Source organism: Muscardinus avellanarius (assembly GCF_963383645.1).
Source record: "Muscardinus avellanarius genome assembly, chromosome: 5".
Taxonomy (NCBI): domain Eukaryota; kingdom Metazoa; phylum Chordata; class Mammalia; order Rodentia; family Gliridae; genus Muscardinus; species Muscardinus avellanarius.
Window position 1 is genome coordinate 101,892,785 of NC_137790.1, and position 14,226 is coordinate 101,907,010.

At 37.9% G+C, this 14,226-nt stretch overlaps 1 protein-coding gene and 1 pseudogene across 5 annotated transcripts in view; both read right to left on the reverse strand.

Moving 5' to 3' along the window:
* The window catches only part of LOC308263128 (oxysterol-binding protein-related protein 9-like), an 81,933-nt pseudogene extending 79,373 nt beyond the window's left edge, over positions 1-2,560 (reverse strand). Inside the window, exons 1-3 of the transcript in view lie at positions 2,461-2,560; positions 2,069-2,168; positions 112-262 (exon numbers count right to left, since the gene is read on the reverse strand). The product of the transcript in view is annotated as an oxysterol-binding protein-related protein 9-like (transcript). The remainder of the gene's footprint in view (positions 1-111; positions 263-2,068; positions 2,169-2,460) is intronic.
* Positions 1-13,982, reverse strand: part of NLGN1 (neuroligin 1) — a gene marked incomplete at both ends in the record, with an annotated part of 775,643 nt that extends 761,661 nt beyond the window's left edge. For 3 of the 4 annotated variants that reach the window (XM_080695863.1, XM_080695862.1, XM_080695860.1), the window contains one exon: positions 13,490-13,982. In XM_080695863.1, coding sequence (XP_080551989.1) covers positions 13,490-13,982 — 493 coding nt within the window. Of the gene's footprint in view, positions 1-12,996; positions 13,057-13,489 lie in introns of all 4 variants that reach the window. The other variant, XM_080695861.1, reaches the window with a different exon arrangement.
* Positions 13,983-14,226: the final 244 nt, after the last annotated feature.

Sequence of the window (14,226 nt, forward strand, 5' to 3'; positions counted from 1 at the left end):
GGAAGAAAACTGGAGTAGGGTAAGAGGAAAACACAATTAGAAGACAAGGTCAGAAGGGAAAATGAAGCATCTGACCCGGAAGCAGAAAGTCATTCTCTGTGCTCCTGTTACCCAGATGCATTGTTGGTGGCTTGTATTAAAATATAAATTCAGCGTAGAGGCAATAAGGCTGGCAGTATCATGTACAGGCAGAAAGCCAAGAGCCTCAGCTGTTGGCAGCCACTTGGCCTGGAGGGCCCCTGAGACAGAGTCCAGGTTATATCTGTCAGACACAAAGCCGTTGAACACTGTTATTTCTTAGTTAAGGACTCTGGTATTGGCTTTGAAATTTTCTTCATTTGGGAAGCACAGTGCCATAAACAAACAGTAATCACATTGCTGCAAGAAACAAAACTCTGTTAGAAATGATAGTGGGTATGTTACTAAGGCAAATGCAGTCAGTGGCAGGTGAAGGTTCCTACCTACAAAGTGCATCATTTCCTAAGGCTGTTCATGTTTTCAATGAATATTTGTTGAATCTCTTGTGAGTGCTGAGGATATAGTAGTAAATAAGAGAAATGCTCTTCTGAGGCAGACAGAAAATAAACATCTAAGTACATAAGTGAACAAGATAATTTCATATGGAGATAAAAATGCAATGAAGAAAATAACCAACGGGATGTAAAGGAACAACAGAGGAAAGAGGATGAGGCTACCTGATAGAGTGGGGAGCAAGAGCTACCTTGATTAGGGAGACATTGCCTTGCTGAAACAGACCTGTATATTAAAGGTGAAAACAATTGAGTGTAAAGGTTCTGAGGTAGGAGAGAGTTTGGCAACTACAACAACCAAAAGATCAACAAGTTTAGGATGTGGTGGAATACTGCAAGGTTGAGTAGGGATCAGCATGCAGTGTGACGATTTCTAAAAGCAACAATAAATCCTGAGGACATTGAGAAAAGGGTGACGTGAGCCAGGTGTGGTAGTCTACACCTGTGATCCCAGTACTTGGGAGCCTGAGGCAGAAAGGAGTACTGCAGGTTCAATGACAACTTCAGCAAAATAGGGAACCCTTTAGCAAATTTTGTTTCAAAATGAAAAAGGAAATGCAAAGAGCTGGGGGTACAGCTCTGAATGCCCTGGGTTCAATCCACAGTACCACAAGAAATAGGAAGGAATAAAAGACAGAAAGGAAGGCAGGCAGGCAGGCAAGCAGGCAGGCAATATGATTAATTTCAGACCTTAGAGTTTATACTGGCCACTGTGCGTAGAATGGATTGCAGGAGTCAGAATGGAATTAGTAAAACTTGTTATAAAGCAGGTATTCTAAGCATCAGGGGTCCCTTCAGGAGAATGGTGGGTTGGCTCCCACAACTTCACAATGAGCAAACACTTCACCTGTTGGACGGCTATCTCTGCAGCAGTCTCAGCTATTCAGAACATAACACTGAAGAAAGCTAGCTCTAAGTACAGTATTTATATTTAAGTTGCCATGGGTTATTCACAATGGAGACTCATTTAAAGCCTATTGCAGAGTTAATTTTTAGTGTGTGGATATGATGTTTTTTAACCCATGTTCAATCAGATCTGCCCCTGATTGGGGCAAGTTATGTTTCTAGAGCCTGATAAAGTTTAGAACACTAAGAGGAAGCAATTGATATCTCCAGAGAAAAAGAGAGGGGAAATGTACACATATATCAACATATAAACAAATAAGCAAACACATATTTTAAATAAGTGCTCAAAAATATTTTAATTTTGAGTTAGTAATATGGTCCCGCTAAATTCACTGGCCTTTGAAGGTATAAAGATACTGGAGTATTCATCCCAGACTGCTCATAGCAGGAACCATGTTCCATTTCAAAACATCTCTAAACCAAAGGCAAATCTCCTGTGTGCTCTCACAGTGGCCCCTAAACTCCATGTTTGATTGTTATTTTATCTTTCTGTGTCTACCTCCTCCATGAAGTAGGGAGTTCTTCTAAAGACTCTCTTTAATGCCCTTTTCAGTCTGTATCTCTGGGGTTTACCCCCAGGGCTCCGCACAAAGTGAGAACAAAACTGGAGCAAGTGGCAGCTGTTAATTTACCTCTGGATGCAAAAGCCTGTAATCAGTAATTCAGCAGCTACTGTATCAGTAGCCCAAGCATTCCAAAGCTTTAAAGAGATTCGTGCAGGTACAGTACAGGCTTAAAAAAAATAACAGATGGATACAAAGTTTGCAACCACTGTTTCTTGGCAGAGCAACTAAGGTGGGCTCAGGCAACAGGGCTGATATAATTATAGTTTTGGTTATGCCTGATTTGTTTCATTCCGATGTGTTTCATAATTTGTGATCCATACACATTTAAAGATTTAATTAAAAGTTGTAGTATACAGAGCACAGTGCCAACTATCAGCATTGGCATCAGTTTTTTTTTTTTTTTTTTCCTTCACAGAAGCAGTTATTTCCTCATTTGGTCTTGAGATCCAAACACATACCAAGCTTAACTCTACTTGTTAATACTGACATGGACTTCAGTGAAAATGAAACACTTGTTTCTGGCAGAAGGTCATTACGCCCCCTAAGGACAAAGATCATGGCCGCCCAGTGGAGCCTCTAGCAGTGCAGAGCAGGCAGGCAGTAGGAGATAGGAAGCTCTGGCTGAAAGAAAGAGGGAGGCAGAGCGAGGCTAAGAAAGCTAAGGCAGTGCTCTCAGGACAGGAGCAGAGCAAAGCAACATTGATAACAAAATGGAGAATATGGATAAAGAAAAGCCTTTCCACCTGGCAGTCAGAAACCCCAGCCTTCCTGTTCCCCTCTCAGAATGTCGTTTGTTGAAATGCACAGGTTGCCAAAGGTCCTCATAAAAGAGAGAGAGGAGGAAAAAAATCCGTATAGAAAAAAAATGAATTGGGATTCCTCAGAATCCAAATTTATAAATATTTTCATTTTCATGAAAACAAAGTTAATTCCCTAAACAGTCTCTCCCCTCCCCCATAGGATCTCCTTTTCCCACCTTTCAAAAACAAGGAGGGGGGAATGAAGAAGGCTGAGACTGATTAATGGAGGAGCTACATCCGAATATGTGTAAAATGTGTGTAAAAATATGAATGGTTAACCTGGACACTCACTGTTGGGAGGGAGAAGGGGAAACAGGGGGAGGAGAGGGCACCAAGCACAGTCTGAATGTATGCCATTTTCAATATGATCCACATAAAAATTAAAAAAATGAGATTTAAAAAAAGGGGGAGAGAAGAAGAAAGAAGTCTTCCTATTATAGGTGGAAGCTCCATCTCTGTAGGGGTGGGACACAGCTTGGAAGTGTCCTATGGAACTGGGCGTGTTGGAGCCCAGGTGGAAGAATAGGGCAGGTAAAGAGGGACATTGGTAGCTACCTGACTGCCTACCTGAGACCAGTTCAGAAATCTCAGTATTTGCCTGGCTTGTAAATTATTGTGTCAAAGTAACATATCAATTCCATCTGATGAAAATTTAGAGCTACAAACTGAGGCCTGCCATGTCCATGGTCAGGAAAAATGGTGAGCTGAGGCAAGTGGTGACTTATCAGGGGAGGAGACTGGAGCCTGCCAGAGGCACTGCTCTTCCAGAGATTCTCTCAGGGACCTGTCTGCTCCTGGAGGCCTAGGATCACATCAGGAAGCATAAATAGGCTCTTGCTGATTTTCCCCAGGGCTCCCCTTTCTTTCCTGGGAACAGCTCTCCTGCTACCTGGCAGCGTGTTAACATCTGCCCTGGTGCCTCCGCCTTTGACTTCCCACTTGAAGCAACTGGGGAATAAGATTCTAAAATAAGAGCCCCAAAGGTTTGGGGGAAGTCTTGTGAGAGAAAGGGAAGACAAAGAAGAAAGGGAAGGGTGTTTGCAGCACCCTTTTAAAACCAGAGGTACTATGTCATTTCCTTACTAGTTTAACTACTAAGGAGAGCTTTACCTCAAAGCAAAGAGAAGACCAAAGACTTGTTCTTTCAGTCCTGAAGTGGGGAGTAGACAATTATCAATCCTGTTGATTAATCAGGTTTATAATTATGAATTTTATAATTATCTTTACAGTAACCCCAGATCCTTCTATTAAGATTTCTTTTTGTTCTCATTTAAATCTGATCTTTGCAACATATCATATTCTTTAATGAAAATTATTGTTCATAAGTAAATTTTGCTAATGCTATCATTACTTAGATACCAGATGAATAGGAGTATAGTAAACAAAGAGGGGGTTCTAAATTTAAAAGTTTTTAAAAAGAACTTTGTCCAATTAACTAATTGTGACTAATAAATCAGAATGGAAAACTAATGCTACTAGTTTTACACTGATATGATCTTAATTTTAACTAAACCACTTTTGTATGTAAGAAACCATCTAGATAAATCATTTAAAATTCATGAAATATTAAAAATTGTGAATAATTTTGTCTATACAGAGTCAAACACAGGTATTGAAAAGCACATTGGACTAATCTTATACTGATGAAAAAAATACTTAAAAACAAATTAAGGAAGCTTGTCAGGAGAGTACAGCACAACCACTTCTGCCAGAGCGTGCACTATGGTGAAGGCAGGCATCACATGGGACTTGAGTTTTGATTCGGATGGAAGCTTTAGGACTCCTAAATGGTAGCCATGTGGCCTCAAACAAGTTATTTAATCCAAATAAGCAACAAATTTTTAACCTATAAAATAAGTGTAACGGTAGCACAATTTTGAGATCCTTATGAGGTGATAGTTTGTAAAAAATGGCAGCATCCTTTGTGTCCATCAAGAATTGAAGTCTATTGAGAACTCAAAATATATGACTGTTAAAGATAGAGTTGTGTCATCCCTAAATTTATATGTTAAAAGTCCTAAACCAGATATCTTAGAATGTTACTTTATTTGGAAATAGAGTTATTACAGACTAATTCATCAAGATGAGGTCATTAAATTATATTCTAATCCAATATAACTTCTATCCTTATTTTTTATTTATTTATTTTTTATTTTTTTTTTGGGGGGGGTGGTACTGGGGTTCCTGGAAGCCCTTCTACCTCTGGGATACACTCCCATGGGCTACACTCCCAGACCTATTTTTTAACTTTTTATTTGGAAACAGGGTCTCTTAAGCCAGCTTGGCTGGCTCTGAACCAGTGCGATCCTCCTGTCTCCGCCTCCCAAGCGTGGGGATTACAAGCGTGCGCCACCACGCCCAGCCTATCCTTATTTTTTTTAAAAGGGAAGGGAGTGAGGTAATATGAATACAGACATGCATACAGGGAGGATCCTGTGAGAAGAGACACAGGAAGAATATAGCCATCCACACATCAAGGTCAGAGACCTAGGACAAATTTTATCCACTGTCATCAGAAGGTAACAGCTCTGCTGACACTCTGATCTTAGACTTGTAACTTCCAAAACTGTGAGATGGAAAAAGCCATGCGGTTATGGGACTTTGATAGCAACCCAGCAAATCAATATGGTGACAAACTGATACAAAGGATTTGCAAATTTGAATAATATAAAGTCATACTGAATTAGGCTGGTCCCTAATCTAGTGACTGGCATTATTATAAGAAGACCTTGTGAAGACCCAAAGACTCAGGGAGACACACAGAGAAAAAAGCCATGTGGCAACAGAGGCAGAGACTGGAGAGAGTTAACTATAAGTGACAGAAAACAAGGACTGCCGGTGAGCACCAGAGGCAGAAGAGGCTAGGAGATGCTCCGCCAAAGCCTCCAGAAGGAACCTAACCTGCTGACTCCTTGGTTTCAACATTTCAACCTCAGAGCTGGGAGGCAATAGGTCTCTGTTGTTTTAAGCCACATAGTTTGTTATAGAAGCTTCAGGCAACTCATACAGGAAGTGTTACATAAGCAGCCCATCAGCTTACATAGGAAGGTAAGGCCAGCACATGATCTAACTCCAACGGGAAATCCAGAAAAGTTGATCTCTAAGCAGTTGAGAGTAGAATGGTGGTTACTAGGAGCGAGAAGAGTAAAGAGCAGGTAGCTAGAGGGAAAGATCAATAGATGGGTATTAAGTCAACAGGGGCAAGAAGTTCTAGAGTGCTATTATTGCAAAAAGTAAGTGGTAACTATAGATAATAATTATGAACTGTATACTTCAAAAAGCTAGAAGAAGCTGAGTGTAGTTGTGCAGACTTCTAATGCCAGTAGTTGGGAGGCCAAAACAGGAGGATCACAGGTTCATAGCAAGACTCTGTTTCAAAATAAGAAAAGATTGGGGGGTAAGCTCAGAAATAGAATGACCCTTGTTTCAATCCATAATACTACAAAAATAAAAATAAAAAAATAAAAACATCTAGAAGGAAGGAATCTGAATATTCTCATCATAAAGAAATGATCCACATTTGAGGAGACACATATATTTGACCTGCCTTAAACAAATCATAATGTATGTATGTATGTATCAAAACATCACATTACACCATTTGCATTTTTGTTTTAATGTACCAACTAAAAAGAAATTTAATTAAAAAGGATTCTGGGAAATTATGCTTTCACATCTAATCCAGAGTTAAGATTATCAAACCTAGAATAAATAATAAGTTTATGTAGTTGTTATTAACAAATTTATATGTTACAATTTTTGAGGTTGGTCATAAACTTTATTATACATCACCACGGAGGGTAAAATGTTTTTAGGAGAAATCTTAAGGCCAAAACCTTATTAATAAAATCTGCAACAGTTAAGTACCATGGAAGTTAGTTGAAGCAAAACTGTATCATAATTATTTAGCTCATAATGTGCTCCAAAATGTGAAAACAGAGCTTAAGGGAACAATGTTAAAGAGGATAGGAGGAAGGATAGCAGTTTCTATAAAGGATTTATTTTGTAATATAACTCTTATTGCTGGTGGCATAAGTCTTAAACCTTTTAACGTCAGCTTTAATTTCTATAAGAAAAAAAGTATTTATTGTCTGGAAGAATTGAGTTGGACACCTACAATGGCCTTTTAATCATCTGCTTCAGGAATTCTTTCTGCCTGTCAGTAAACAATGGAACAACTGATGTTGTTCTTTTAAAATTTTACAACCCTTTACATCTACTTTGTTTCAGAGTCCAACTTAAGCTGTTCTACTTTCAAAAGACTCAACCACACTTGCCCACAGCTAGTAATTCAAATATAAAGTCAAATCTATGGCTGGATTTGGTTTTCCATTCGTCTTTGAACCCCATGTTACAACTATTTCATATGGTATGATTTTTCTCCTAACAAGTTGGCTACTAATTTAATTTTCTATTTCATCTACAATTCCAACAAATAGGATGTGTGTGTGTGTGTGTGTGTGTGTGTGTGTGTGTGTGTGTGTTTGTGTGTGGTGCTGGGGACTGAACCCAGGAGCATTCTATCTCCAATCCACGCCTCAAGCCTGATTTTTTATTCTTTATTTGGAAACAGGGTCTCACTAAGTTGCAGAAGGCCTCACTAAGTCGCTGAGGCTGCTGAGAACGCGGATCCTCCCATCTCAGCCTCCCATGCACCAAGATTACAAGTGTGCAGCACCATGCCCAGCTTAAACAGGATTTTTTAGCCTATTTTTTGTTATTTTTTTATTTCTTTTATTGTAAAGTAGTCCTTTCAAATGAACCACTTAGTTGGCCACCAAAACATTATGAATCTCTAGGCAAGATACTTCGCCTCTTTGGTTCTTTTTTTCTTTATCTAAAAAGTAAAGATAAGAATCTCACAGTATTGTTGTGAAATTCTTAACTAATTTAGTAGCCAAATATCTAGAATATAGAAAGAGCTCACCAACATTTATTCTAGCTCCTTTCCCCTTCATATTGTCAAGCAACTAAAGTAGAAACAAGCCAGCACAATTGCATTTGTCTTAATGTCAGTACATTCAAGGCTGAGACAGGAGAATTATGGGTTTGAGACCAGTATGAATAAGCTTAAGGATATCTTGTTTCAAAATAAAATAGTGCTGCAGGTAAATCTCAGAAATAGAACACGAAGACCCAACCACCAGAACTTCCAGAGGAAGGAAGGAAGGATCAGAGGAGAATGGAATCCCACTACCCATGCATTGGTGCTCATGTACTCTGCCTAGCAACATGTTAATTTAAATTACATATATCTATGTACCTTTTAATCCAAAACTACCAATTTTGTACTGAATTTCCTTTTTCTCACCTACACAAGAACTTTGATTCAGAAATTATACTATATTTTTCCTGTGCTCTAATTATTCCTTTTCTTTATACAAATAGTCATTTATCTCCTCTATCTGCAGTAACAAAAGCATGCTATTGTCTTCAGTCCTCCTTTTTTTCCTGTTCCTCCTTTTAGAACAATATTCATTAAAAATAATTATTTATGCTTGGGATCCAAATCTTCTCCCATTCTCTCTTAGACCCATTGCACTGTGCAAGAACAATGCCATCCCATAAACGTCCATTTGCATAGTTGGTCTCTGCATTTTTCTTACTTCCAAGCCACCACCAACGACATCAGTGATAGGTGTCATTGTGATACATATTTAACTAGGAAAAAGTCAGTCCCTATGTTGAACAAACAACAGATAATCCTAAATTTGTGAAAAATGTTCTTGAATGAATTCTATATCATCTCAAGTAAAGCAGAGCATGTAAAATACTTCTGAAGATCAGGAATTGTACCAGAAAGTCTAATTTTCTGCACAGTAAAAATTGGAGGAAATGAAAAAGTGAATGAGAGTCTTACAACTACAAACATGAAAATGGATTCTGTATTTCTCTCAGATGAGCTATGCAAATAATAGTCAAAATTCTGGAGAATACAAGGCTGCCCAATTCTGGAAAATCCAGGAACCAATTGATTTCTCTGTGGATTCTCTGAGTCTCTTTTTACTCTTTCTCATGTTTACTGCCTAAAATTTGGCCACTTTGCCGTTCACTAGCAACCCTCACAATAGAGCAACCTAAACAAAAAAGAGAGAAATGTAGGCAAGTGAAGTTTTTCCTTAAGCTACTTCTTGATAGCAGCCAGGAGTATGTGTGTGTGTGTGTGTGTGTGTGTGTGTGTGTGTGTGTGTGTGTGTGTGTGTTGGGTAGGGGAGTATCTTATTCTTACAGTAAGAAAATATGTATTTTCTTACATACTTTGGGAGTATTCACGAAAATAGGTACCATGTTTGCTTTTGGAAATTAATCACTAACACTGGATTGAGTCAATTTAATTAACGTGATCTCTCAATCTGTCTAAAATATTGTCAACTGATATAACAAAATAAATAATTAAATATATAACAAAATATAATAGCCAGCCTCAGCTGTTGAGTGAGGCTATGAGCAACTTAGTGAGACCCTGTTTCCAAACAACAACAAAAAATTTAAAATAGATCTGGGAGTATAGCCTAGAGGTAGAAAGCCCCTGGGTTCTATCCCCAGGACTGCAAAGAAAGAAAGGAAAGAAAGAAAAGAAAGAAAGAAAGGCAGGCAGACCTGGGCATGGTGGTGCATAATCCCAGTACTTGGGAGGCTGAGACAGGAGGATCCAGGTTTATGGCCAGCCTCAGCTACTTAGTGAGGCCCTCCACAACTTAGTGAGAACCTTTTTCAAAAATGAAGAATAAAAAATTGAACCGGGGGTGTAGTTTGAGGGAAGAATTCCCCTGGGTTCAATCCCCAGTAGCAAAAGAGAAGAGTAAAACTTAGAATAACATACTTTTCTCATTAAATTGTTATGATGTTTAAATGGGCAAATTCTGCAAATGACTTAATATATAAAAAGCAAATATCCTCCATATCCAAATTCTAGTTTCTAGAATGTTTCTGCCTGTTTGTCCAAGTGAAGCTAGTCATCTCATTTTAAGCATTCATTCTTTTTTTCAAATTTGCAAGGATAAAACCCTTAAGAAATATCTTTAGTAATTAACATATGGCTAAAATTTTCATGGGAAATATAAAAAGGTAGATTAAAACATGCAACTGAGACTTGTTTTAAAATGAGAGGCAGCATACTGATAAAAATGTGTTGTTTTAAGAATGCAGAGGAAAATATTATAAAAGCTATACCTAAAAATTATAACTTGGCATCTCTTGGAAGGAGACCATTTCTTCCTTTTGAGTAGACAAAATGCAGAAAATGCATTGTGCTTTGGACTTTATATAAGTTTCATGAGAAGAGGACTCCTTGCCTTTGTTATTCATTACTGACTCCCTTGAATACTACCTGGCTTTGAAATTAGGAAGTGGTTCTGAGTGAGTACAGTGTGCAGACTGCAATGTGCTGGGCACAGGAAGAAGGGTCCAGCTGCCTCTGTGAATGATTGCATGCACTTAAAAAAGAAAGGTGAATATCAACAAGCCAGAATTATATTAGCATCTGGGGGGAAAAAACCACAAATCTTCTCAAAATTCCTGAACTACCACTTATAAACCTTTGGAATTCTACTGAGAAATTAATAGTCCACATATTATAGTATATATTAGCATGTATATAAAACAGACCTTCATGATAAAGAAGCCTAAAAATGAAAGACTTGGGGAAAATAAATTTCCACTACTCTACTAAAAATCCAAGCTCTAAATTGTAGTTTTTGTTCATTTAAAATACTATTCATATTTAAAAATTACATTTAATTATGATTCAGAATTTAGGATATATTAAATTCCCACGTAATATACATTCTTTTACAGTACTGGGAATGGATCCCAGGGACATTCCAACACTGAGCTACACCCTCAGCCCTACTTTTTATTCTTTATTTTGAAACAGGGTCTCAGTGCATTCCAAAAGGCCTCATTATGTAGTTGAGGTTTTTCCTCGAACAGTGATCTTCCTGTCTCAGCCTCACAAATGCTGGGATTACAAGCATGCACCACTACACCCAGCCCAAGTAACATACTTTTTAAAATTCTTAATTCAGCTGGGCGCAGTGGCGCACGCTTGTAATTGCAGTACTTGGTAGCTTGAGGCAGGAGAATCAGAGGTTCATGGCCATTCTTAGCTATTAGTGAGGCCCTCCTTAACTAAGTGAGACCCTGTTTCAAAGTAAAGAATAAAATATAGGGCTGGAGGTGTAGCTTGGAGGTAGTATACTCCTGGGTTCAATCTCCAGCACCACACACAAAAAAATGCTTAATTAATAATGTATAAAGCTGAGCGTGGTGGAGCACGCTTGTAATCCCTGCGCTTGGGAAGCAGAGAGGAGGATCGCGCAGGTAGACAGCCTTGCTGGCTTAGGAGACCCTGTTTCCAAATAAAAATATATATTAAAAAATTGGTCTTGGAGTGTAGCCCAGAGGTAGAAGGGTTTCCAGGAACCCCAGTACCACCAAATAAATAAATAAATAAATAAATAAATAAATAAATAAAGTATAAAAACACAATAGTTTTCTACTATAAACCACATACTCAAGTGAATATCCACAGATGTTGTCCCCAGTCCAATTACAAATTAGTTCACAGTTTGCCTAGGTAAACAGTACTGCCTCCACACCTCTTTGACAACTCTTTTTGAAAGCAAATGGGACCGATAATCCAAAGAACACTGAAAAATGAATATCTGATCAGTCCTTTTTTTTCTTCAGTTGTATGAAAAGAAAGGTCATTTTCTAAGCCACCGTCTTACCTTCGTGCCTTATTATTTTCTTGATCATATGTATTTTTATGTATTATGCTCTATTCTGCATTTTTAATAGCATCTTTATTTATGACTTTGTGAATCAACATCTTTGTAATAGGAAGTGAAAGTCACTTAGCTAATTACATATGGTTGATAAGCTGCATATTAATAACCTCTGCAGTATTGTACATTGGTTGAAGGCATGTAAATTACTGCAGCTATTCTCATTTGGGGAAAAATAAGAAACATTTTTTTTAAAGTTGTTTGAAACCCCTTGTGTTTCCTTATCTATCATCTTAAGTTTACTGTGCTTTTTACCCAAATTATAGCATCAATTAAAAAGTAAAAGTTAAATTCCATTCTGCCAATATTACAAAGAGCAAGAACAAAACAAAACAAATGCAAATTTGATGCAAATATTCTGTCCACCCTTTGGAATTTTGTCATATGAAATGCCTTACATATAATGGAATCCCAGTAAAATAGAACAGATTAGAAATTTTCTGCCCCACAAGGATGCTGTAATGAGATCTAAGTTGGTCCAGCCTGAAGATTTGTGCATAGAAAGAAAAAGAATGTGCAGCACTAGAATATCAATGTGACTTCTGAATGAAGTTTGGAAATTCTACAGAGTTATGAATGAGGTCAGAGTGATACTTAGATGATTTCGGTCCACAGAATATCTTACTCTCCTATGAGTGATTTTCTGAATATCACATAAAAACGAAGTGTGGACAAACTACATTTGGATGCAAGTTTGCAGCTGTCAGTGTAAACACTTGCTCAGTCTTGCTAAAAGATGATTGGAAGGTTGATTTAATTGTAGCCTCTGAATCATGTTTCTTCCTAAGTTTTAAATTGTTTCACATAAATATAAAAACGTTAAAGTAATTTTAAGACTGTAAATATTTAGCATAAAATCTAAAAATCTCATTCTCTTTCTGAAAATGAAAAGGCTCTTGCAAAAATATCATTACTTAAAAATGGCAATTGCTCAAATGTTATGATGAGTTTACCCTTATGACGAGTGATTCATAGTGTTCAGAAGGAGCTAATAATAAACAAATAGTTTTCTATGATTGAAATGATCAATTTGAGGAGAGTTCAGACATCAAAACTGATCGCTGGTAGCTAGTATTACTTAGGTTCCTTGCAGGCAACATATTACCCTAAGTAACGTTTTTGTAAACAGAGATTTAAGTCAGAGCAGAGATTAAATTCTTGTCAGTGCTACCAGCACTAGAACACAAGGCACCATCTGAGAAAACCTCAGAGAGCTTTGCCAATATTATCCATTCAACTATAACTCTCTCTAACCATCCTTCTATTTCTTGATGAATTTCATCAAAGTCCAAAGATCACCTAATCATTTGCTTTCCAACATGAGCAGATCTTCCTTAAGGAGAGTATCTTGTTCTTCCTCTGTAAGCCTTTAGCCCATTTTTAAAATTTTCACTTTTATACATACCTCCTTTTCTACATATTTTCTTGCCGGGTTTCCTGGCACATTCCTTGGATATTCTTTTGACTGAAAAATGAATAAAAGACTAGAAAATAACATGGCGCTCCATCATAGACCGCCGGAACATGCAACACCACTATCTAACTTAATACACTCCTGCATTTATTGAGTGCAAAAGGTCCCCAATTTGTTGAGCCTGCACATGCAATGAGGCAATGTTGATGTACCTTCTCAGAAGTCATTTGAGAAATGGAAATTAGGAGCCCATTTCTACCTAAATACATGTGCTGTGGAGGAAAGAAAATGAATAGGCACAAGAAGAAAATAAGAACAGATACACTAACACACATGAACAAAAGAGCATCATGCAAGCATGTAAAATATGTCTACATGCCAACAGGGAAAGCCATGCATACTATCAGTATACATGAATTAATACTGTTAGAACTTATAATAAAGAAATAAGTATATCTCCCTGGTTTTCCTGCAATAAACTCACCATCCTCGGTTGGAACATATATGTTTAAATATAGGCAGTCTTCACTCTGGTCTTGTACATACGATGACACCACATCCAAGTTATTAGTAAACCACACAGGAAGCATGACTTCTGGTAATCTGCCATCAATGATATTCTGAGGACACACAGGAGCAAACTGAGTAGCATTCCTGATATCTGTCCATGGAGATGGTGGTTCTGGAGGCTGAAAACGATGATCTCCTGTTGGTGGGGCTGCATATGGAACTCCAAGAAACTGAATAACAGGGCCCAAAATTTCATTGTTGAGTTCTTTCTTCATCCCTCTTATCTTGCCAAAGTTGGTGGTTACTAAAGGGTCCACATCATCCAATTTTTGTGAGACCACATGAGCAGCCTGAAGCAAACAACCCAATACACAGAGAGTCAACGAGGCACCCAGTCCCCTGTGTACCAAGCATGCCATCACTGCTCTCCAAACATACTTTGGCCACATGCATCTGGGCAGTGCCATAATCCCACATTAGTTGTCTAGCTGTCTGGTTGTAGAGAGGAAAATATATTTATATCCACTTGAGAGATACAGTATAATGGTAGAATGTGCCTCCAATTTCTCAAAGAGGAGCTTCTGGAGAAAAGCTCAGAAAGTTCTTTATGCAGCAAGTATCTCCCATTGATTTCACATGTACCGAAGCAGCATCTTCAATCATCACTACTCATAAGATCAAATCCTATTGACCATTCTGTTTTCCATAGCA